At 37.6% G+C, this 25,831-nt stretch overlaps 1 protein-coding gene across 1 annotated transcript; it reads left to right on the plus strand.

Moving 5' to 3' along the window:
- Positions 1-353: 353 nt before the first annotated feature.
- Positions 354-23,521, plus strand: LOC141463794 (desmocollin-2-like). Its single transcript, XM_074146412.1, has 16 exons — positions 354-392; positions 2,963-3,047; positions 5,597-5,799; positions 6,266-6,391; positions 7,697-7,852; positions 8,796-8,940; positions 10,162-10,328; positions 12,034-12,168; positions 12,895-13,080; positions 14,503-14,762; positions 14,979-15,121; positions 16,819-17,034; positions 18,649-18,882; positions 20,900-21,021; positions 22,288-22,527; positions 23,324-23,521. The coding sequence occupies exons 1-16, from the start codon at positions 354-356 to the stop codon at positions 23,519-23,521; spliced, it is 2,655 nt and encodes an 884-aa protein (XP_074002513.1).
- Positions 23,522-25,831: the final 2,310 nt, after the last annotated feature.

Raw genomic sequence — 25,831 nt, forward strand, 5'->3', positions numbered from 1 at the left:
GGGCCAGCGCCTCGCCGACGAGGTGGGCGGGTAGGGTAGGGCAGGACCGGGCCGGGCCGGGCGGGGTGTCCCAGCGCCGTGCCCGCGACAGGTATTACCCAAAAGGAGGGGTTAAAAAAAAAAAAAAAAGTAATTAAAGTCGCCGCTGCTGCGCGCGGTCCCACCCTCCCCACGGGCCGGCTCCTCTTGCAGACGGGAGGGGACAGAGGGAGACGTCCCTCCGCGGAGACGCGCCACCTCCGCCTCCTTCAGCACCGCCACCGCGCACTCCCTCCCCTCTCTCGCCGCGGCAGCACCGACGGCGGCTTCTCTCCCCGCTTCATCGCCCCTTCGCCCCCTCCTCCCCCCGCAGCATGGCCCCCGCAGCCCCCCGCCTCGTCCTCGGCCTCCTGGTGAGTGAATGAGTGAGTGGGTGGGCGCCGGGGGGCAGCGGAGCGGGACGGCGGCGGTGCGCGGCCGCGCAGGGGTGGCTTTTCTCCGCGCTGCTACTTGCTTCACCGCGGGTGCGCAGCGCAGAGGAGAAACTTTCGAAAGGTTGATCTCCGGCTCTTTATCCCAATACGTTTTTCTCTCGTCGGGGTCCTTGGCAGGGGCGCGCAGGGGTGCGGAGCGCGGTGGCTGCGCGGCCCCGGGGCGCATCTCGGGGTGCCGCAGCCGGGCAGGGAGCGGGGGCGGGGGGACGCGACGAGTCGGCGAAGAGAGAGAATCAGTTGGTTACTGGGTTGACTTTCGGACTGGTGGTCGGGTGGCTTTTGGAGCGTGCCGTGAGGTTACGTGGTGGACACATGGTCTGGTCGTTAATGGTAGTGCTGGTAATTAATAGAAAAAAAAATTAAACCGCAGTTCATTTCATTTAAATCTCACCCTTCTGTTCCCCCCTCCCCCCCGACGGTTGTCCGTTTTCCATGGGAAGGGTTTTGCTTATGGTGCGGAGCGTGTTAAACTCCTCTGGAAGAGTTAGTTGTGTATTGAACAATTTCAGCGGTTTCCTTTACCTTCAATGAATGTACTGTATTTGTACATAATTATCAACTACAGAAAAGCAATTGTCGGAGAGATCAGGAGAGTAGTTCTCTTTTTTTTTTTTTTTTTTTTTTGGTGTATGAGTGAAAGTGATTTATCTTTTGTTTCTTACCCTGTTATCGTTGTTCACAAAAAGAGGGCAGATGATCGTTTGAGCCTGAAAGAAAAAATACTCGGTAGTGCTGAAACACTGAATTTATTATTTTCATACTCATTAGATATGTGCATTTTAATGGAAGCGTTGCTATTGCAGACATTATGCGTGTCTGCCTTTGCTAGGATATTCATAATAAAACCCAAAGAAACCCTAGCGAGTTTACTCGTACATCTAATTAAAAAAAGTAAAAGCATTCCCCTGTCAAGTAGAAAAAACCTGAACACCTAAACTCAAAAAACTGAAGTGTCGCCTTTGTGTAAAGCCATTCACAGCTTATTTTTACCTGGTGTTTCATCTTGATATCCACGAAGAACTGCCATATTTACTCTTCAGTAGTTTTTCGTGCTGACATCAGACTATCCTGGCATTACTATTTCAAAATTAGATGTCATTGAGTCTTAAAATATCTTAGAACAATGTAGTAAGATGGTGGGATTTTTATAACTTAAAAATTAATACAATGTGTATCATGTGAGAGTCTTTTATTAAGTACCTGTTAATAATGAAAGTGCCTGCTAATACATAAGTAGGGATGATTCTATGTGTCTGGGTTTAGATTGTTTTATATATAATATTTTTACATCTGTATATATATATATAAGGAACAGTGTGAAGAGGTTTTATGATGCAGACACAGCATTTAAATTGCTTTAATGCAGTGATTAAATTCCACATTTCAACTTTATTGTTTTTAGCTGATCGTAGTTTTTCTAAAAGTTCCTAAGGTCTTGGAGATTTAAAAGTATTTTTATTTAAATATTTTCTTAATAAGAATCACAAGTCATTTTTGGAATTTCCATTAGCTATTTACTGCTTTATACCTTTAATCCTAAAGGTATGTGCAAAATAAAGATGACTTTCCTTTTCGCTAGACTTTCATCCTGAAAGAATAAATGTACTTAAAAGGGTGAATATGTTTATTTACATTTCTCTATTTCTTTGTTTAATTGTCTGTGTGATTTTTGGATTACAATTTTAAACATCTGGATAGAAACTAGGCAAGAGATATATATATGTATACACACACACATATATAATCTGAGGTCAGGACTAAATTGCTCTGTGCTGAGGGGAGAATCTTTGTATCTCTGTATGATTCTTCTTATAAAAAGGTCTGGTTATCTACTACTCATTTGAATTTTGAGGAGGACCCCATTTTGTAAGTGGTTACATGGGAGTGGACTGCTGTGATACACAACATTTTATTTATGTCATATCTAATTGCCGAAGCTAGATTTAATTAGTTTGTTGAGAATGCACTTTGAAGTTGTGAAGTGATATGTAAGTGCAAGTGTCGTCATGTGGTTTAATAAGACACTTGCCCCTTTAATGTTAAGCATCACCGCAGTTCTACCCAACTGAGTTTTGATGGGTTGAACCTTAATACTTAGAGACCTTGGATCTAAATTGACCAAGAATGCTATGGGAGGAAGCTGTATTGTGTCTTTCTACTACTAAAATGACAGTGTAGGTGAAATCATCTGGTCAAAGGGAACTCTTGCTGTTGATGTCAGTGCTGCCGTGATTTTAGGAAAAAAAAACCACAAGCCATGGACAGACAGATCCAGGAGCAGTGGTCAGATCTTGTTTCCAGTTTGAAACTTCACATGCTAAGCTACAGAGTACTTGTCTTTTTAGTTGAAGAGTCCTTTCTGTGCCTTTTCACTGGCTTGTCTTAAAAAGCAAACAAACCAAAGCAAAGACAGCTTCAGTAATTGTAGTTATTATTCAAAATAGTATGTAATTTTTTTTTTTTTCCTGATTTCTTAATTTGTTTTCTAGGTACTGAGTTTGTGCTGTGAAGCTTGCAAGAAAGTAATTTTTCATGTTCCTTCTGAACTAGAGGCCGACACGTTAGTTGGCAGAGGTGAGAAACTGCGAGATGTCCATCTTAATACAACATTGCACCTTTGCTGGAGATGCTGTTAACAGTGAAGGAGACTTTTTTTTTTTTTTTTTTTTAATGGAATGAATGGATGACTGGACAGCCAGTTAAACAGCTGGATCAGCCTTTTTATGAAGGATACGCCCTATGTTTGTTATGGATTTGAACGCTGGCTCCGTGCATCCATTTGACTTTTGCGTAAACAGCTATTGTCAGCTTTCAGTATTTATTTTAAAACAAGAATGGCAGAGTTTAATGGTTTCAAAATTTGGAGTCTAGGGCTTAGTATTTAAATGAGTGGCTTAATATTCCAGAGTGCGCCCATAACCCACAGAGTCATATGAAGAAGTCAGTAAGTCATTTGGATAATGGAAAAGAAAATAAAGAAGATAAAACCCACACAAGCAAAGCACCCAGAAGCTGCTGTTCTGTGTAACACAGCTGCGACTTCTCAGCAGCGCTGGGGTGTTCAGGGCACCCAAGGAGAGGGGGTGCAGAGGGGTCCTGCATTGCACATTGGTTTGGGAGAGTGCTCCCGTCTGACTGGATGGTCTCGATTTAGGGCAATTTGCAGGTGACTGAGAGGAATATGGGAGACCAGAAACCACCCTCCTCCTTTTTTTTTCAGACCTGTCCTTGAAAGGCAGCTTTTAAAGGTGTGGCATAAGAGCTGCTACAGGGTTCTGTGCTGCCCAAGACTGATTTTGAGGGTTCAGAGGTGCCCTGTGTGAGCCCCAGGACAACAGAGGGGCATGCTCCAAATCTGCCGTCCTAAGCCACATTCCTACAGAAGGAACAAATCAAATTGATTGGTAGTTCATCACCATGCAAGTGCTCAAGGAATTTAACTTTAAAAATGAAAGTTCATTGACCTTACTGTTACATTTTAAAATGAAAGGTCACTACAGCTGTTGAAGTGTTTAACATGTTCTCAGAGACTTTGGCATTTCTCTGCGTAAATAATCGTGATTTATATAAAAACAAAGCTTCATGTTATTACAGTGCTATGAAAGAATTTGCATAACTGATTTTTTTTTTTTTTCTGAAACTTTTAACAGACGTTACTCAAACATTTATTGAGAAAGTGCAATATATTTTGCATTGATACAAGGACCATACCTGACAATAAAATGAGTCAGGATTTTCCTGGTTGTTGCAGGGCTTTTTACACTTCTGACTTACGCAATGTATACGAGAAGCTGTAAAGAAAAAAGTTCCCACAAAGCTATGGCTAACTGAGTGTAATGTTGACTCATGTAACCATCAGAAACAAAATCTCCAATCTGATATTTTTGGAAATGCAGTGCTGTAATATGCAGAAGTATGAGACACCTTCAAGTGAGGCATTGTACAGATTGACAAGGGAGAGGAGTCACTGCTGCAGTACTATAAAAAGTCTAGGAAATGTTTAATTGAACAGTTAAAAGAAAGACTTAAGAAAAGGAAGAAATCACATCATATTTAAAATTATACTTCCCATCTCTTCTCGCATTCTTAAAAGAGAAATGAAATTTAGTTTATTGAAAATATCATCTACATGGGATGAAATTCTGAATCTACTCTGGGAGTTTTACAATCAGTTTTCATAGTGCAAGGTCCCATCAACTATGATATCATTGAAGGAGTATTGAAAACATGACACATCTTGTACTTTGCAAGGATCATTATTTGGGAGTTTAGGTCTCTGGCCTTCAGGGTGCCAAATTGTTCTTGCTTAGTGCTGTGGTCCTACTGCAGTTCATTATGATTATCCTGATTTTGCCTTTTCTGCAGCTGTAGTGATGAAGTACTCGCTGGTGAACCAAGTTTATTTAAGTGCATTAAGGTTTATTTTAGCCACAGTTGATAGCAGATGCAGTAAAAAATACCTGAGAAGTATGCTGAACTTACCTAGTACTTCCTGTAACCTGCATAGGATTCTATCATGTGCATATTAAAAAATTGCCAATCGTTTGTTCTAGAGTTAGTCTTTATCTCTCCCATCTGTCTGCCTCATAATTTAAAGGCCTTTGTCCTCCCAAGACTATTAAATCACATAGTACCAGTCAGTGCTTTCCTCCTGAGGGCAAAACTTCCAAGATGTAATATCTCCATTGGGCATTTGCATCAATTAATCATCTTCACTGATTTTGTGGGACATGGAGCACAAGGCAAATCTAATAGCTACTGATCCAATAATAAGCGTGTCTACAATGTTTTTTGCATTTAAATGTATTAGTTCATCTCTGATGCTTCAATAATGTTGCCAGTGTAATAGTGTCGTGTTGAAAGACATCTGTGAAGCACCCGTGTCCTTTAGGAAACACTTAGGAACACAAGAGTGGAAATTTGTGTAAACTTGGTCAAATCTGAGAGCATAAATAGGTTCTAGAATCTGTATTTGTGATGCTTAAATACTGAATGACCAAATTCTTGGAGACTCCACGTGTCATTAAATATAATTTTTACTTAGGAAAATTTGTTTGTTTGTTTTGTGATGGATGTTATTGTTTTGCTGTTTGAGTTATTTTCTGAATATTTTTTTATTACAGTTGATTTGAAAGAATGCCTTCAGTCTGCAGACTTTATCAGTTCCAGTGATGGGAACTTTAAAGTTCTAGAGGATGGTTCTGTGTATACAACATCTCCTGTTTCTTTGTCTGCTGAGAAAAAGACTTTTAGCATATTACTTAAAGACACTCAAGAGCATGTACAAAAGAAAATACATGTTAGCTTCGTGGAAGAAGAAAAAAAGGTGAGCTTCTAGTTTCAAGATACCTTACTTGAAATGCTGTTTCACAGAGTACAGCTTCATTCTGGGTAACAGTAGTTGAATTTTGGAATTCGATAATCAAGTACTCTGGTGCAGAGTGTATTTTTATTTAGCAGTTGTTAATTACTGTCTGTTGCTTAAGTCATCAGACTTCCTTTCTGAAATGGGAGATGCTAGCAAGGAGCTTAATCGGGAACACTGAGAATCTTAAAAGCCATGTTTGAGGCATTAAAGCAGATTTTATTTGTGCAAAGTATTCCGACGAATGGAAAAACTCTTGGAATACTAGCAGAGGTATAATCAGAAATTAAGACCTCAGAAAAACAAATGATCAGTGGGAAAACTGGAACAGAGGGAAAAAAGATGGAAATGCAGGACAGTAGTTAAGCGACAGTATGCACAGTTAAGAATATATGGATATATTCTTAGCTGTCTTTTTATCTTCTAGACCCAGACACAGAAGACCAGGCAGGCTAGAGATACAGTTCTCAAGAGAACCAAAAGAAGGTGGGGCCCTATCCCGTCTGTCATGATAGAGAACTCACTGGGACCTTTTCCACTACAAATACAGCAGGTATATTTTATACGAATACTAATTTTACGACACAAGCTAGTTTTGTATGTGACTTTTATGATAAAAGAAGAACAAAAGTGAGCTCTCTTGTATTCTCTACTGATGCCATTCCTGCTATTATTCCTCTGTCATGTTCTGTCCTGTTCATTGTATATCTAGTGATCTTGTAGCTGACATAACTTGTGATCGTAGTTGTTGGAATGAACTGGAAATACGCAAAAGTTGTAAGAAGGAGAGAGGCTTGCTATCAGAAGAGAGCTCTTTGGCCTGGGAATCAGCGAAGTGTGTAATTAAAAAGAAACAACAAACAAATCCCTCCAAAACGTTGCCTAGAAAAAGATTTTGTAGACAAGAAGTGGGGGAAATCTTACCTGCATGTCTACATCCTTTCTGGAGTTCGGGGTGTAGACCTGTAGCACTGAAGACTGAGCATGGCCTATATTATTAGGAAAAGTACTTGCTGTAAGAAAACAAGTAGGCGTGAAAGAGAAATGCAAGAACTAAAGTTATCATAGATCCATCTAGCCTGCACTAGATTACAGAGTGGCTGGTAGCAGATGTGTAGAGACAAGTGTAATAACAGAGTCTGTGCAGAGCAATCATTCTTCTACTAATCTTACCTTCATAACTTCTGGCATTCAGTAGGTAAAGAAAGTTTGGGGAGGAGAGTGTTTATAAATAGATAACTGCTAATGTTACCTCCTTGGTGCTTGTAATGAGATGCAGAGAGGCTATCTGAATTGGCATATCTCTGGACTGTACTCTAGGTAGGTCTTCTTTCCTTCCTTCCTTCCTTCCTTCCTTCCTTCCTTCCTTCCTTCCTTCCTTCCTTCCTTTGCTTTTTCTTCCCTAGTTGCAAACCACATTCTCAATGGGTGCATTAAAACCAAAATCTCTTGAACAGGGACAGAAGTAATAAGCCGCCTGTATTTGAATGTGCCTTGTATGTGCAGTATTCTAGAGAGATTAGATTTCAAATAATTTTTGTATGCACACGCTAAATTTCTTTGATTATTCGATATTTCTGTCTCTCGAACATTTCTGAGTTTGACTTAACTGTCCCTTCTCATGTACACACAATATAAAGGAAGGCAGTTACATGGCAAGCTGTTCTCCTATTCTGTGAACTTTAAGCTGCTAAAGAAGTAGAAGTAAAACAAGCTTTGTGTTTTTTTTTTTTTTGTTTGTTTTTTCTTTTTTTTCTGAAGTGTTCCTGTTTGTGCTAAGTACGATAATGAAAAGGGGTAACATGTATTAGAATGATGCTGCTGTTTTTTCATGGGCTTAAAAACATGTTCTTTATAGGTCCAGTCAGACACAGCTCAGAACTACACCATTTATTATTCTGCAAGTGGACCGGGAATTGATCAAGATCCAAAGGGTTTGTTTTACATAGAAAGAGAAACTGGAAATATATTTGCTACTCGTGCAGTAGACCGTGAACAATATCCAAGCTTTCAGGTACAGGCCTAAATTATGTAAATATAATTAAATCTTTTTTTTTTTCTGTCATGCATATATCTGAAAGCTGGGTTACAGGGGAAAATGGAAGCACACAAGATCTGGAATCAGCTATCTGTTCTGGGTGATATCTTTGGTGTTGTAGAGATGAAACCGGTGACAAATAGAGAAATAGCTGGTCATCTAGATCTCGAGAGTAGTTTTGCTTTTCACTGCTTAGACTCTAATTACAGCATAAATGTAGTGAGCTATTGGATTTGCATCACTTTTGGGAAGAGTTTGAACTTATCCCAGAGTTTTTCAGGGAAGGTTGAAAAGGTCTGCATAAAAACTCAATGATGAGAAACTCCAGACGGCTGTGATTTTTTGAGCCTCTTTCTCAAGCTATTCCGTTTTGGTATTTTGTTAATAAGGTACACTGCTCTCTCTACTGGCTGAGAAGTGTAAGAAGGCAGTTAGTAGTAACAAACAGTTTCTAAATAGTTAGGTAACTTGCAGTACCTATTACTGCATTTTAGTAGATTATGTTGTAGTGGGCAAATAGCTTTGCTGTTCTTGATTTTTTTTCAAAATAGCAATATTTAGATTATCTAAATTTTTGGTAAGGCTGAGATTGCCTCATAGACACGTGGAAAAAAATGTGTTCAAGAGGCTTGGAAAAAGTGTTCGACAGTGTTGGGGGTGGGGGGGGGGAAGGGAAGAAAGTGATTCAAATATTTGTAGTGCAAGGAATGGAAAGGGGAAAGATTGGAAAGCATTTAAAGGTTTTCTTTCATTGTAAGGTACCAGCCACTTCCCCTTCCATGTGGCTAAAGAGCCTGGTCTTGAGAAGGGTATGCTTGGCACGCTGTGTCATTTTATTGATGCTTCCATTGAACTAAAAGTGTAATAATACTTCATGTTACTTAAGCATAAAGCGAATTACTGAATTTATGTCTTACAGATCATTTGCTTTGCAACCACTCCAGATGGTTATTCGCCAGAGGTACCACTTGTGCACACAATCAGGATAGAGGACGATAATGATAACGCTCCATATTTTACACAGGACCTTTTTGAGTTTTCTGTCCTTGAAAATTCCAAACCTGGTAAGAATTGTTTTAAATCAGTGAACACGGTTACCACTATTCAACTCAGTTATGTACCAGTATGACTAGGTCTAATTCTGCCTTTTAATCAATTCACTGGGGCTTACTAAAGAGTATTTCTTTACAGCAACGGCTGAATTTGCAAAGAACAGCTCAAGATTTCTTAATTATTAGAAATTCCAAAATGCTATCTCAATCATATTGAAAAGCATTGCTTAAAAAATGATTTTTTGCAAACAGAGATAATTCAATGTTCCTAAAGTGGTATAAGAACTTCAGAACATTATTCTTTTCATTTTACCCAAAAATGACCTGTTTCCATAAAATGTTTTGATTGACAGAACGGCAATTTTTAACAAATTAATTTCCTAAACAACTAAACTGGTGGTGTTCTAAGGTGTAAAATGCCTTTAATTAAGCTTACAGTGGTTGTCTAAGCTGATGAACTTTTTGAGAGGGGTGGGTGAAGAAAATCTTGCTTCTGCCCATACCTGTAAAAGGCAGGGATTTGCCCATTACTGACTTCATGTGTCTGTGTAACGGAGGACAAAAGCAGGGAGAAAGCAAAAGCAGAGAATAAGAAATGCAAAACCCACGGTTTGTCATTCCTCACTCATCTCTTAGGCTAGGGGTATAGAGTGGGGAAAGTCTTAATTTACTTCGCAGAAAAGGAAGCAAAGTGTCTTTCCATTCACCCCAAAACACCAGTCGCATTTCATTCTTTGAGCTGCTCTACTCCTTACTGGGTGAGTTACTGATTTCAAGTGAAGTTCGAAAACCACTCGGGCTATAGGGATGAAGTACAGCAGCTCTCCCCAACAGGCAGTACTACAGTTTGAACTATGTCAGAAAGCACCAAACCTCCCCCTCCAACTCCTCTTGAGCTGTGTTTGGGATGCTCAAGTAGAAGTCATTCTCAAAAACACTGAAATCTGAACTCTTAGTATTTCTTTTGATTATTCTATCTAACAGCTGCAACAATTACAACTTTGTCTAAGAAACAAAAAAATAGCCAGAAGATTGAAATAGACAATTACTGATTTTTACTACTATATTACTGTATTTTTACTACTATTTACTGTGTCTTTAGTATTATTTTCATTTAGAGCTAAATGACCAAATAGCTATTTTCATGTATCTAAAATAGAAATACCTGTTCAAATAATTTTTTCTTATTTACAGATTTTTCTGGAACTAAAAATTGCTGTATTGTGTTCACAGGTGTAGTTGTTGGAAGAGTGACTGCAGAGGACAGAGATGAGCCTTATACTCTGCATACTACATTGAAATACCGCATTGTGTCACAAAATCCACCAGTAACCCCAGCATTTTCTTTACATGGTGACACGGGTGTCATTGCTGTATTATTGCCGCAGCTGGACAGAGAGGTGATCTTTCCTGAAGCATCTTTAGCTGTCATCTAGTGCGCACAAGTAGATTTTTAACTTTGAATTGCTGGCATGGGAATCACCAGATAAACCATTTCTGTTATCCTTTTTTTTTTTTTTTTTTTTTTTTTGATGCCCTCTCTAAGGAGCTGCCGAAGCTTTCCAGAGACCTGTAATTAGTTAAAGAGTTTCTGCATAGATCTACCATATTCTAGATGATCTTGGCAGGGGACCTCCTACTGCTCTCTTATTCAACCTATGGATTAAAAATCCTATGGATTTTTATTCTTTCTCTGTTCATGAATCCCATGAGCCACTGTTTCATCCTAATCAAGCTGCATTTGAGGTCCTTCTTTTTTCTTTACAGGGAAGATGAACCAGCTTTTCTGGAAGTAGTTAGTCATACTATATTAAACAGAAATATCTCCCAATATCCGAAACCTAAACAGTAATATAACATTTCCTAAAATTAAAGTGCAAACTATTTATTCTTATCAGTTAGCTTTCAAGTAAATAAGATACAGGAGGTTTTAGATTTTATTTTATTTGGATTTGGGTTTTTTTTTTTGATAAAATGTCACGTGAGAGATTGTTTACACTAGAAAAACTGACAGGCATGTATATTTTGAAATATTTCTAGCATAAGACAGTCATTTTAGAAAAAAACACTGATACAGGCACATCTTTTTTGAGGATAAAAAGAGTCATATTCTGGCATACTGATGTCACTTCATGGCTGGAAATCCACATTAGCAGCGTGTTGCAAAATTGCGTGCTTGCAGGTACACTGAGCAACTTTTTTAGCAAGAGAAAAATGCAGTGACTGCGAGCATCACTGTGGCTACTAAGGAAATTATCACAGTGACTACTGAGGGAAGGAAAGCTTGAAAAGTGGGTCCACTCTCTGTCTTTTAAAGGTAAACTTATGAAATGGAACAGGAGATTTCTTTCCTCCACCTGAGAAACTTAATGCTACTTCCAGGTATTCAGAACTGGAGTTATTATCTTGATTTACAAATCTCTTGTTTTGTGCCCAGTGTCTGTCCCCCTTGGTCCCCCTTTTCCTCCTTGGTCCCCCTTCCCTGGTTTGTTCAGGTATTAATAAGGCTAAGGAAAGCCTTCTGCTGTTGTGACTCAAGTCGGGGATTTAAGTGGGCTGCTTATCAGTGATCCCCTTGGAACTGATAAGGGCGCTGACTCCTTCCAATGGCAGGCATTGCCTTGTCATGTATAGCCCAAACAAAGGCAGTGATTGCAGCACACCATTTCTGGTCATCCTCGCTGAAATAAGAGACATGCACTGAAACACTTTACCAGCTGGAAACCTACGGGAATACTCTGCCTTGTCAAAGGGGAGAACTAGATAGCAGATTAAAGCACATCATTTGCATCTTCCAAAACTTCAGGTATTGGAAAATAAAGCTGACATTGTGAGAAGCTTTATTTGATACAGGATACAGCATACACATTACTAACAGATTCTGAATTCATGCCGCTTAGCCACTGAAAAATATTTTACTTATTTTCCCATTGTAACTATAGGGAAAAAGCCCAAAGCTAATAGACTCATTTGGTAGAGGAGCACTGAGTTTAGAGCAGAGTTGGGGAATGGGAGTAAAATACATAGTTCTATTCTCATGTGTAACTATGTGATTGAAAAAAATGAGTATGTCAAACTTCTGTATGCTTTTATTAATCTTTTCAGCTGGTATCCAGTTACACTTTGTTAGTTGAAGTGAGAGATATGGCCGGTCAGCCTTTTGGTTTGTGCACTACAGGAACAGTTGTCATCAGAATCGAAGATACAAATGACAATGCACCATCCTTTAAACAGACACAAGTAAGTCTTCATCAATGAAATGTCTGTAAAAAGGTAAAAAAAAAATAAAAAAATAATCCTCTTTCTAATTTCTTGATGAGCAGTCCCTTAAATATGAAACCCAATGCCCTGAGAGAGTTAATGCCAATATAGACGTTTGAGAATGCCCTGTTGGTTGTTGTGCTGTTTGGTAATTACACCTATTGGTATGTTAGTTGTTTTGAGTCATTTGCCTTATGGCCATTGGGAGAAAGCTGATGTGACTCATTCATTCACTTCTGCTTGTATTTCACCCTTCTTGCCTTTTCTTAAAGTTCTTGTGGTTTGTTTATATATTTTTTTTTTAATTTACGCCAATGCCTTTTCTAATGCTCAGCTTGATCCTGTTGTACACAAATTGGCATCTATAGCTGATGTAACTGAGGGGGACTGTGCTAACTTACCTTTCCTGGAAGGAGAATTCCGGACTTATTTACGTCCGTGATAGTTTGAGTGTACGAAGGACCTGAGATTTCAGTTGTGCTGGCAGGAAAGGTTTACTGTTTCACTTTAGGGTGTAAAGGAGGAGTGGGGGAAATATGCTAATGTATGGAAACAAAATAAATCATTACAGCAGCTTGGTAAATTGACCCCTTGGGTTTAAGTAGTCTTATTTAAATACAGTCTTCTGCAGTCCTGCATCATGGAACAGTATTCTCTGATTTAAATTGTTTTGTTTTGTTTTGTTTTGTTTTTTGATACTCCAAGTATGAAACGCGAGTGGAGGAAAACAGAGTGAATGTAGAAATACTGAGAGTTTCTGTTGTTGATCTTGATGAAGCTGGTTCACCTGGCTCAGGAGCAGTGTATGAAATTATAAGAGGAAATGATGATCGGTCCTTTGAAATTACAACAGATAAAAACACAAATGAAGGAATACTGTGTGTTGTTAAGGTAAGTAAAAATGGAACTACCAGAGGAAAATTTGGGTGTCTTCAGGCGTTGCTTTTAAAACCAATAATCTAGAACTCATTTTTATTCAAAGAATATATATAACTCTCAGGCAAATCATACTTTCTTCACAATCTGAACTCTCTTCTAGAGCAGATTGCATAATGCTTTGCAAATGAGGCTCATGTGGGGTCCATAACGTACAAAACTCATCTTCCAGACTGCTCCTCAGTTTCATGTGTGCATAATTCAAGGAATTCCCTTTGGTTTGTCATTTCAGAAGACCTTGGTGCTTTTGCCTGATTCCAGAGTTGGAGTTGTTTAGACTTAGGGATGTAACTGAGGGTTACATCATGGCTGGGTTTTTAACACAAATGGGAGTGTTGCAAAGGAGGAGAGGAACGAGCACCTCCTCTAGTTTTGTTCTGTCTGGGAATTGATTAATTTTACCAACTCTGCATAAAACTCTTAAGGTTTTGTTTTGCAGGATAGTAGTGACTAGAGGTTTGCTTTTCTGGAGTGTGAGAGGGTCCACCCATGTATAAGACTATGTGTTAGTTAGTTGCTTGTTGTACCCAGTACTTTACAGATGTGAGGTAAAAGAAGCACTGTACCTGTCCCTTTGCCTCTTCATGCTGCTTTTTCACTATCTGTTAAAACTGCAATAACAGGTAACTTATAAGGAGCAGAGAAGATTAATATTAAAATTTGAAGATGTAAATCATAAGGGTAGAGATGCCAGTTAAAATTGTTGCTGGTAATCATTAGAGCTTTTTCTAAAGATACGTCCCTGGTATATGAACCCATTTGAAATTTCTTATTTGAAATTTCTTATGTTTAGTGTAATGCTGTAGTAGCCTAGAGAATATTGTGACTTCAGGGTATAAATAGCCCTATTAAAGGCATATGTTGACCTTGGAAAAGTGTCTGAAACGTAAATGGTAAATACTTATTGATTAATCCCACAAGTTCAGATGTATTTGCAATGTGTGAAGTCTCACTGGGAAATAAATGTAGGTGGTAGCAAGAAGTGTGATTGACTTGTGCTGGAAAGGAAATATACATAACCTAAAATAATGGCCAACTAGATACATGAGGAGAAAATCTCCCCGACATTTAATTCTTATCTCAGTTCTATTAGTAATTAACTATCAGAGTATTAATCTAAAATTTTACAGTGGTGCTGCTTACCTTAATAGGGGTAGTTCCTCAGGATCTTTTCTTTGACTAACTTAGAACTTAACATTTTTTTTTAAAATCATGTCCTTTTACTGTGTCTCAAGCTGGATGTTCCAGAAGGATAGCTGACTTCTTTTGTAAAGAAATGTGGTACAGTTTTATCTATTTAATAATTGGGCAGTGAAAACAATAGCAAGTTTTGTGTTGGTTTGAAGGAAAAAAATCAATACCCCACCTTCGTTACAGGGACTGGACTATGAGGCCGCCAAGCAAAGGATCCTTGTGATTGCAGTTAACAACGAGGCACCCTACATGCTGGCACCACATTCCCAACAACTTTCCCAGAGCACCAGCTCTGTTACAGTGCACGTCCTGGATATGGATGAGGGGCCAGTGTTTAAACCCTGTCACTTACGCATCGATGTTAAAGAATGTGAGGATATTGGGACGAGTATTGGGAGATACGTTGCAGAAGATCCAGAAACTGGAAATAGCGAAGGCATATGGTATGAAACAGTGTTATCTACTAGTTTATTTGGAGTACAGCATGGGCAGGGTAGAGGAAGAGGGAAATAGTTGTTGATGCTCTGTATGTGTGCGTATGTGCACACACCTGAGTGTATGTGTATCTGTGTATCTATATATGCATGTACGTGTGTGTACATATACATCTGTATGTATATTTTAGATCTTTAGCTAAACAAACAAATTATTCTTGACAGCTACCGGATACCACCTGGCCAGTGTAATTGGATCAGCATAGATGAAAAATCGGGTGAAGTCAGAACCATTAAAGTCTTGGACCGAGATGTAGGAGAAATGAGACGAGGTCAATGCAATATCACAGTCCTCGCAATAGACAGAAGTGAGTACTAAATGTTGTCAGTATTCTTTGTGGTCATCTGTTTATGTGCAAATTTAGTGTGGGGACAGCTATTCTGGTTCAGACCAGAAGCCCTCCAAGTCCATTGTCTTGTCTTTGGGATAGCTCTATTGAAAGCTAAGGGAATATTATACAGCAGAAAGAGGGGCAAATTCTCAATGTTTTCAGAAGTTATCTGCTCCCATTTAAAATCCTTTGTTAAGTTTAAATTGAGAGATTTTCCTGTGGATTGTATTCCTTTCCTTTCCAGACTATTTGTTTTTTAAGTGATAGCACCTGGCAGCTGTGAAGTTGACAACAGAGAGAGAGAACTTATTGAAAAAAAGTTATTGATCTTGCAACTCTTACTGTTTCCTCCTCTGTTTGACTTCTTGGTTACTTGCTTTTGGAAACTCTTAATTTAAAAGGACCTCTGAGAATAGCTGTATTCATTGCTGTGTGGTACTGTGCTCTTACTCTTATTCTCAGTTATCTAGGTTCTGTAACAGCGTTCACACTATGTGTTGCTCAGGTGATGAGCTCTTACAAATTACTGTGATTGTAGAGGAAGGGTTGTACACTCAGATTCTCATTCTACACCAGGTTTTGGTTCTGATTTAATGTGGGTGATCATCTATTCTTTGTGATTAATTTGGTATATGCATTTGTTGTAGGCAAAAACATAGTTCTGCCTCACCATCATTTACCCAAGAAGTTTAAATCCACCTTTCACTTCCCAAATGTTAAGTGTAGCAAGTGGATTCTCAAAGAAAAATGTTAGGTCACACTTTTAATTCTAAAATATGTCTTACAAAAAAAAGAAAAATGGACTGCCTTTATAAATCCAATGGCAGGATTTAGTTTGAGCCCTTATGTGCTTAAACATCAGTGGGAGTAAAGAGCAGACCTTTGGAAGTTGCTTTACAGCTAAAAATTCTAACTCTGTTCAAAGCTTGCATATTAAAATTAAATGTAAATAATATGAATCTAAATTCTTTAGAACTGTTGCATGTAAAGTAAACATGACATATGCATCTGCAATCACGTATGTCTAGAGAAAGTTTTAATAGGTAGATGATGTAATTTCACTGGAATAGAAAAGCATTCCTGTACTGGAAAAAATTTAATTAGGAGGGAGAGCTCATTCACTTCTTACTTGTAGACTTTGGTGATGTAGTATGAGTCACTGCTGAATGGTGTCTCAGAGGAAAGAGGACAGAAAAAAGCCTGCTCTTTCTGAAAGTGTTCCTGTTCCCAGGGGAAGTGAGGGTAAAGAAAGTGTAATTTATTTTCTCCTTCCAGAAATAAAAAGGATAGAGACCTTCACTTTCTGCTTTTGACTCTCAGTTTAGCATAGCATCCTTTACCCCTGATTTATGGGCTCTTTCTCCTCTCATCTTCCTGTTAGGACGGTATCTGTCCCCACACAGATACACGTGCTCAACAAAATACAGTCTACACATGTGGAATACGGAGCTTTGGGAGCTGTTGATCTGTTCTACAACCAGCCAAGCAAAGAGAAGCAGCCAAGAGAGAGCTGTGAGAAGTTCCTCTCTCCTTTTTGCTAAATTAGCAGCTGCTTTCCACCTTAATTCTAAACTTGGATACTACAGTTGATATTTCATTGTGAAAGGTTGGACTAGAAATAAATATGTGAATGTTTGAAGTAAGTGCTAAAAGTAGTTATTTTCATCTCATAGACGGCAAAACAGGCACTGGAACGATTCAGGTTGTCATCCAGCCTGGGAACAAGAATTACCCACGAATCGCTAAAACCGAATATATAATGTGCAGAGACAGAAAACCGATTTGCCTGACTGCACAGGATGGTGATGAGTCTCCTTACGGCACACCCTTCGCTTTTCACATAAATGACCGTAGCTTGGCTTCCTCTTGGAAGATAACTCGACACAATGGTATGTTAAGACATCTTCCTCCTCGCTTAGCTGTAGGTTGCCAGTGGAGGCTTTGCTACCTCTGCTTTGGGCGGACTGTAAGAATAGATTGGCTGAATATATGTTGGGAATTGGTGTAGTCAGTGGGGCTAACAAGGTAACCTTGATGATCTCAGAGACATCTCAGTTTCATTCAAGGTACAGGAGATGAAGAAATAAAGGGGAGCAGCTAAAGTATTCTTTACCTTAACTGTTTTGGGTTTGGAACGGTTTGCAGAGTTAAGAAGGTGGCATTGTTGGCATCACAAAGGCAAGGAAAAGGATACTATATTCTGCCTCTTAAACTGTAAACGAGAATCTATCCCCAGTCAGCAATCAGCTGCTGTCTAAAATTATGATGTAAAAAGATTAAGTGGGAGAACAAAAACCAGTGTAATCCATTGCATCAACACCTCTGGAAAAGGAAGTATACATTCTTAATTCATCAGGAATTTCAGAATGAAACGGCTAATACTCCAAAGAAAAATAGAACTTTTCTTAGACTGCTATTATGGTGGATAACTGGAAAATTGAAAAGTTACCTAAAATTGATTAGAAGCTGACTAAAAAAATCCTGACAGTTTTTTTTTTTTTTTTTTCCTTAGTACCTCTGTCAGCCAGTGCATTTTTGGTAAAGCTGACTGGGCGAAAGAAAACATTACTATCTCCCTTAATATATTTATGTTAATTTTTATAAATTTGATAGAAGTAGATAAACAATTTATTACCAAAGGAATTACTGTTTCCTAAAATCTGCTAATATAAAAAGTTACAGCCAATGGTGGTTTCCTGGTGGGTGCCAGATGCTGGTGACAAGAGCAGGACATACATTTGCTACTATGTTGTCATGAACTAGCCTGAAAAGGGTCTGATTCTGAAGTATTCCGGCAAACATTCAGTAATGAAAGCTAAAAGACAGCAAAGTCGGAGACCAAAAGCATCTGAGAGTTTCGAGGTTTATATTAGGCAAATTGAAAAAACATTTTAGATGACACGTAGTTTTATATACCTCATCATAAAACAGCCATTATGTACCTCAGTGTCTATCTTGTACATATTTTTAACAAATAATTTCTTTCGTCCTTTGAAACGTGGTCACCAATCATTGCCTCTAAGCAGGGCAGCAGACTAAATGGATTTTACTTCCCACTGGATATAGCCATTGCAACTGAATATAGCAATAGAGTTAAAGAGTGGAAAATGTATAAATTAAGTTTACGATTAATTTCAATCAAACTACCAGAAGTCTTTTTAATAAATCTCAGTTCAGTTGATGGTCTTTCCTAGTAAGTCCAAATAGTGTCATTTACTATAATGAACTGAATCAACTTCACAGTTTCAAATCGTATGTTGTCAGAAGGCTGTATAAGGTTTGCTTTTTCAATTCTAACATTTAAAAGGTGCTGAAAAGATAAATCCTTCCAAGATGTAGTTTTGTGTCAACACATTTAGGCTAGCTGTGCGCTAGCTAATGTGGATCTGGTAGCAGTGTAGCTGTAACAGAAGGGAAGATTGTGATTCTGGTCATATTTGTGACAACAGGGTTTCAGGTATTGTTAACACTAGATCTGGTTTTGTTTTTTTTTTTTTTTACAGATAATTCTGTGTATCTTTCACCAAAGGGTGATATTCCATTTGGAATATACAAGATTCCTGTAAGTGTGACTGATAATGGAGGAAAGGTAGGAGAGAACTACATACAAGTTAACTACTGTGATTGCGTTACTCCAACTGAATGCACTGGTGGACCCCGTGTCTTTGCTGCTGGAAATGTTACTCTCGGCATATGGGCCATCCTTGCAATGATCTTAGGATCACTGTTATTGCTGCGTAAGTACACTTGGTTTTTAACATGAAGTGCAAAATATGTAATTTTAAAATTAGCTGAGAGAGCTGATTCAAACTTGAATCAAACATTTCTTTTTTTATTTAGGCATTTGTATAGCCCTCATCACTGACTAAAAGTACCTGTTCTATTTGTAGCGGTATCACAGGCTTCTTGCTCTCATCTTGTCCCATGGTTACTGTGTGTGCGTTTCTGTTTATTCTTTTAAGTACATTTTATGTAAGATAGCCTGTGTGATCATGTTAGCAAGGCCAAAAAATGCATTCAGCACTTGAACTGAAAGATTTGTAGTGCTTTCAATCAGATCTTGTCTTTGGCGAGTATAGCGAAGTTTGTTTGTGAGCTTATTGCTGGTTTGGGGATGCACATTTCTGTTTGTAGGAATGCTGAAGTCAGTGTCCTACAGCTTTTTGTGACCTTTCTTGTGTCATGGATTAAAACATGGAGTATCTTAGACATTGGATTTCACAAGGAATTTTACAACAGAGAGTGCAGTGTTGAAGGACAGGTTGGATACTTCCACAACAGACTGACCCATTGAATGCTTGTTGTGTTGCTGGAGTTGCCCAATGACTAAACTATTCTTAGCAGGTTGATAGTGCAGTTAACCAGTGAGGCGGTGACAGTGATACATAATAGCAAAGCCACATCTTTTTTTTACCAGCATCAGACATAGTCTGATTAATAACATCTTTAAAAATCACCAGAGGACATGCTACAGTAACAAATACTTCAGAGTTGGGGTTTTTTTTTCTTTCTTTCCTTCTTTCTTTTCCATTTTTTTCTCGCAATGGTTAACCTGTCTTGCCCCTGTTCAGTCTCAGCCAGCTGTTCTTACTCAGGCAGATAGAACACTGGGACCTGCACATGTTTTGAAGGATAGATATATGTTTTATCTAAACAGGGCAGGTGCCCAAATTCATAATACAACCTGGAGGTGAAACTTTCGGATGTGGGGATGCTCAACGGGGATACTGTGTGAAACATCACCTGGCTTTTTGTCACTACCCCTTGACTGCATTCCTCCCAGATAGGCCCATTATTTTACTGTCGCTAGGTTTTACCCTGTGTGTTACTTACTCAGTGTTGCCATGGATGTCTTCTTCCCATCTGTCAGCATCAGGAGGCGACCTGCCAGAACCACTGATGCAGATCTTGGTGACAGCTGATAGCTGCAGAAGCTAAAGGAGCTTGAAAGTGGCTCTTGGCCAGTTTCCACAGAAGTTTATACGTTCAGAGATCAGATTGCTCAGTGGGCAGTTCTTCCTAACTGCTCTATTTCTCATGGGTTTCTTTATTTTTAAGCTATCAACTTGAAAAGAGAAGGAAAGAGTGGTTCTCTGAATGAAATGTTTAGTTCTTTGTTTAGGAGAGGTATTACTTGCTCATATTTGCTTTTATACGAAGTCATTTCTGGCTAAGTCTCCATGATAACACAAAGTATTATTATAGGAGGAATAAGCTGAATAAAAGGAATTAAATAAGATTGTTCTGTAACATAATGCTTGAAGTCCTCCAGGTGACCTTTTCTGTGAAGCAGAAGTTTCTGGTATTGGGACCTTTAGCTTGCATATTAGTTCCTTATGACATAATTTGACATCTGTGTATTCATACATGAAAAATGTCTTATGTACAACCTTGTTGTAGGCATAAGACATGATTTTTCACCTGGATTTGGTCTTAATTTTTTACTGCGCTGAAATTTTGCAGACACAGTGTTTTCATAAGGGATGCTTGCATTTCTTTTGGGGAAATCAAGATGCGTTTTAGAACAATGAAATAGTTCAGCAGTGTAGTGGAAAGAGCATATGCTGTTTGGAAAAATTTATATATGTACATTTTTGAGTACATTTGAGGGCATTTTTGGAAATAAATAATTTTTTTAAACCATACTTTATGTATTTAACAAGGCTAATTCAACAAAATTCATTATCAAACAGAAGTAGATGGCATTATGAGGTAAAGTTCATAGTGTCTTCCTCACTTACTTCCTTTCCATAGTAATCCTGATCACAATTTGTGGCTGCTGTGGCTCTGGAGTAATGCACAGGCAAGTGACTGATGATTGTGCCAATCACAACTTAATAATTTCAAACACAGAAGCTCCTGGAGAAGAAGTGATGGTAAGTTGTCTATTTACTTCAATGTAGAAACATGTAATTAAGATATCCATATCATTTCAGTTTGAGAACAGGACCACCTGCAAGTAAGTGATTTAGTAAAGGAAATAAGCAATAAATGCAGGGATCATTGGATGTGTGTTGCTACTTAACAGGAACTTTAAAATTCCCACTTTAGGCAGAGTTGGTAGTACCATACATATTTAAACATATCCTGTGGTTGTTAGCCCAGCTGCTTATAATTCTTCCAGACTTTAACTGTTTAGTTGGAACTTTCTGGTGAACATTATAATCACCTCAGTCATTTTCAACAATGAGATTAGATAGAAATTTACTATTTTGCCTATGTTGAATGTGTGTTTATGGCAAAACATTATTATGTTTCCTTGGAGAAGGATTTTTAAATTTAGTGGATAGTCATTGTAGATCACAGGTGCAATTTCTGCCCTTCCCCTCAGAAATGACCCCCAAATACAGTTGATTTTTGAGCCAGTGTAAAAAATAAAATGAAACATTCCATGTACATGAAATGTGTTCTTGCTTTTGGCATCTAAACCTTTTAAAGATTCAGTCTACTGTGAACATATTCCAGTCCAGGACTGTGTTCACAGACAAGGACTTGGCTCTTTTAGACTCTTCCCCTTCTCCTCTGTCCCTCACTCCCTGACCATGCCCTCCTCAAGAAAAGGAGATTATTTTAAAAACCACTGAGTTTACTTCACCTTGAAACCCAAGAAATCCTAATAGTGACAACTATCAAATGTCTCATTGTCTATGAAGCATAATGTAGTGCCATTATAAACTGATAATGTGGTTCTTAATTTGTGATCTCATATTAGTGTTTCCATATTTCACGCATTATACAGACTCTTGTGTGAAGAAACAGAATAAAACTTATGTATATGACTGTATATCTGGCTTAATGGATTACAGGTTGTTGACTTTGAAAACCAAACATTATTTTTACGTGATATTTTAAGAAACTAGCATATGGATTATAGTACAGCTTTCATTGGGATAAAGATCCAGTTTTTGGATCTCATATCATATTTAAATGCAGATTGCGCCTCTGGTATCCTTTCCAGCTATTGATCTTTATATACTAAGTACTATGGATAGCTTTTTATTCAAAATATCACATCACAAAGCTCGAGAGTTCAATTTTCAGCATTGACAGTTCCTGATTGCTGTTTCATCTTTTGAATTAAAAAAAAAAAAAGGTGGAAAAAAAAAAAGTACAGCTGTCCCCATTGCTGCATCTTTTTTTAGGATCACAATATAATTCCCCTACAAAGCACATGTGATCAAGGAGGATATGGAATAAAAACAGGAGATCAGCAAACATTTGAAATGGTAAAAGGAAGAGGGCATACCTTGGAATCAGTCAAGGGAGGCGGACATCAGACTCTGGGATCAGTCAAAGAAGGAGGAGGAGGACAGCCTATGGTGGATACTTGTAGATATTCCTACTCAGAGTGGCATAATTTCACACATCCTCGTTTAGGTGAAGTAAGTATTCTGAAACTGTTGTTTTTGTTGTTTTGTTTTGTTTTGTTTTTTTTGAGAGTAGGTTATGATCAATATATGTAGACTTTTCAAGGAAGGCAGGTGTTTGTGCTAGAAAGGTGGCTTTCTGGTTTTGGTTTGGTTTCATTTTTCCTCTCCTGTGCTCCCCTGTCTCCCCTTTGGAATATTGCCCTTTCAAACAGTCATCTTTTGCATATTTTAGACATAAGTGTAAATTACTTTCCTTTCTTGGCTTAAACTATAGGCAGTATGCTATTTTTCATTTAGAATATTTCCTCATTTAGAATAATTACTCAAGCTTTTGTAAGTTTTTCTGACAATGTCTGTTTGCTTTTATACTAACTGCTTGCTTTGTACTAATTTAAACCTGATACTTAGCTTAGCAATGGTGCAGGAATGAATGTACAGCATTAGAAATGTAGTTATTCCATGCTTTGGAGATCAAAAACTCTCACTACTTGCCTAACTAGTTATGTGTAAATCAGTCTTTTAATTTCGAGTGGAATTTAGTTGCTTGACAGGTTATTTAAACAGGTTCTTCCTCTTTTATTGTTACATACATGATTAGTAGAAATGATTTCTTTATTAAATACTTATATTTTGTAGTCTTAATGATATAGACCAATCATGTGCATTTTTTGTATGTAGGAATCCATTAGAGGACACACTCTGATTAAAAATTAATCAATGAAAGGTAAATCAAAAGAAATTATTTTTATGCAATATGTTTAGGATAACAATTTAAGAAAGTAATAAGGTGCATTTTCTTCCTATGCAGAAGGTGCACCTATGCAGACAGGATGAAGAACAGAAGCATTCTGAAGATTATCTCCTTTCATATAACTATGAAGGAAAAGGATCCTTGGCTGGCTCTGTAGGCTGCTGCAGTGATCAGCATGAAGAAGAGGCACTTGACTTCTTAGATCAGCTGGAACCCAAGTTTAGGACACTAGCAGAAACATGCATAAAAAGATAAATGTGCCTTTCACAGTGCTGAGAAAAACTGTAAATAAGTGGCTGTCATACTTTTGTGATATTAGGTATCTTGGAATTGAGAGGGGGAGAGGTTTATTAGAATTAATATAGACTGGTGAGAGTGTAACTAACTCTTACTTTAAATTTACAACATTTTTTTTTAATCTCTGCTAGACACACTCCATCAAAAACAAGGGATTAAAAAGATTTTTCTTTAGACTATGTTAATATAGTAATGATAGTTTCTACTTAGACTACATTTCCTATTCTTTATGATTACTTAAAATGCAAAACTTGGTGTTGTCTTTTTAATTAATTATTCAGCTTCAAAATTTTACTGCATTTGGCTTTGGAGAAGGAAAGCTTTTTAACTCACTGTTTCTTTGTTTTCTTTTAATTCTGTAGAAATAAACAAAAAAACATTACTGGTGGATATGAAATACTTTGCTAATTTTTAACTTATGCAAACTGAGATACAAAACACTTTTTCCTTTTTCACATTAAAAATACTATGAATAAATTAGAAAACTTTATATTTTGATTGAAATTTAGATATATATATATTGTATATATGTAAAATAATATTAAAAATATATTTTTCTCCTAATGGGTTACCACCCATCAAACTTGCTATCCTAAGGGATTTATGGCGTCACCACGTAGGGTATCAGCATTGTATGCGAGCATATATTTTTCTTTTAAGGAAAGAAAAGATTTAAAAAAAAATCAGGAACATAGGGGTAACTATCATACTTCAAATAAATGCAAGACAAATCTCATGTTTACTTGACATGAGTTTGTACCTCAGTTTCTTGTGAGTTTTAACATAGTATCATTGCAGAAACGATGAACATTGCCAAGAGTTTTGTCCAGTGTAAGCTACCACTACTTTTTTTCTTTTTTTTTAACTTGCCTTGTTATGGACTTAATTAAACTGTTTCTTTCTGTAAGTAGAACTTGACAGAAGGTACAGCTCAAATGGATTGGGCATACATTGCATTAATAATGTATTTTAAAGAAAACTTTATTTGAGATGCAAAATTACATTGGGATAAACTGTCTGGTTTGAGTGTATTATGTAGTGGTTGTAGAGGTAAGCATTTACACAGATCTCTGGCAGAAATCATCTGAATCCCATTTGTTATTTTACTGGATTAAGCATACATATACATTATATATATATACAAAAGTCTGAAATACCTTTGGCAGATGACAGTGGTGAGAGCTGAATGCTGTCATAAGCTATTTCTGGAATTCAACCTCTGCTTCCCAGGTTTTCTGTGTTTTAATATTTGCACTCCTGGTTAAGTAATCTGTCTTTTGCACTCTGGGAATTCTCTTGTGCCTTAAAAGAATGTCTTCCTGCCTATGAGAAAGGGAAACTCATACAATTGCTTATTTTTGTTGCTATAATTCCGCTTTTAGGATTTGCTCTGTAAACATATGCCTTAGGGAGTTACTTTTTAAAATTTACTATAACTAATGATCTGTAAAAGGAATTATTAGTAACAACAAAGATTGATGCTGCTCTAAATTTCAGTGCAGAGCTGCTGCTGACTTCCAGTGGTTCATTCCACCTAGAATACGGTCAGTGAAAATCTGTAACAGTATAAAAACTTATCAAAGTTATAAAATAGTACTTTTAAAACCTTCCGTTTCACACTGGAAATGGGCTTCAGAATATTTCTGATAAGAACTAGCTGTGGTTAATAACTTCATAGATCAATGTTAAAATGGATTTTATTCTGTTATTTGAAAGTGGGGATGAATTTGTCCTGAACTAGATACTCTGCTAGCGCTAAGAATGAGTAACCAGCAGCAACATACTAGATGGGAACCAAGATGTTACAAACTGACTTTATTTAAAAAATGTGAGCTAACACTACTGTTCTGAACGCTACTCTTCTTTATCGCTAATATAAAAGAGTTTTGCTGTACATGGATAGGCAGACCTGTGGCTGATGTAAGTCAGGATAGTTCTGCTAATGCCGGTGGAGATATGCTGACTTTATGCCAGGTGAAGATCTGTCCCCTAATGATTTCCTTGCTTCTTTGTGTCTTGTATCTTTATCTGTGGTTATTTGCTATACACTTTTTAAGGTAATATTAATGTCTCCCCCGAATCCTCTTTTAATGTTTGGTGGTTTGTTTGTTTGTTTTTTTTTAAATTATATAAAAATTCTATAGTTCAGAAGAACCTAGGATAAATAACAGAATGCACTCTTTTGAAAATTACTTGGGGCATGTCATAGAGAAACCTCTGAAAATAGGGTTTCTTTCCTCATGAAATATATTAGTACAGTTCTAAAAG

Source organism: Numenius arquata, chromosome 4 (assembly GCF_964106895.1).
Source record: "Numenius arquata chromosome 4, bNumArq3.hap1.1, whole genome shotgun sequence".
In the NCBI taxonomy this organism is placed as follows: Eukaryota; Metazoa; Chordata; class Aves; order Charadriiformes; family Scolopacidae; genus Numenius; species Numenius arquata.

Coding starts and splice junctions, on each gene's coding strand:
- LOC141463794 (XM_074146412.1), top strand. CDS start 354: ATGGCCCCCGCAGCCCCCCGCCTCGTCCTCGGCCTCCTG. Junction 393..2,962: donor GCCTCGTCCTCGGCCTCCTG/GTGAGTGAATGA, acceptor TTTGTTTTCTAG/GTACTGAGTTTGTGCTGTGA. Junction 10,329..12,033: donor TGCCGCAGCTGGACAGAGAG/GTGATCTTTCCT, acceptor TAATCTTTTCAG/CTGGTATCCAGTTACACTTT.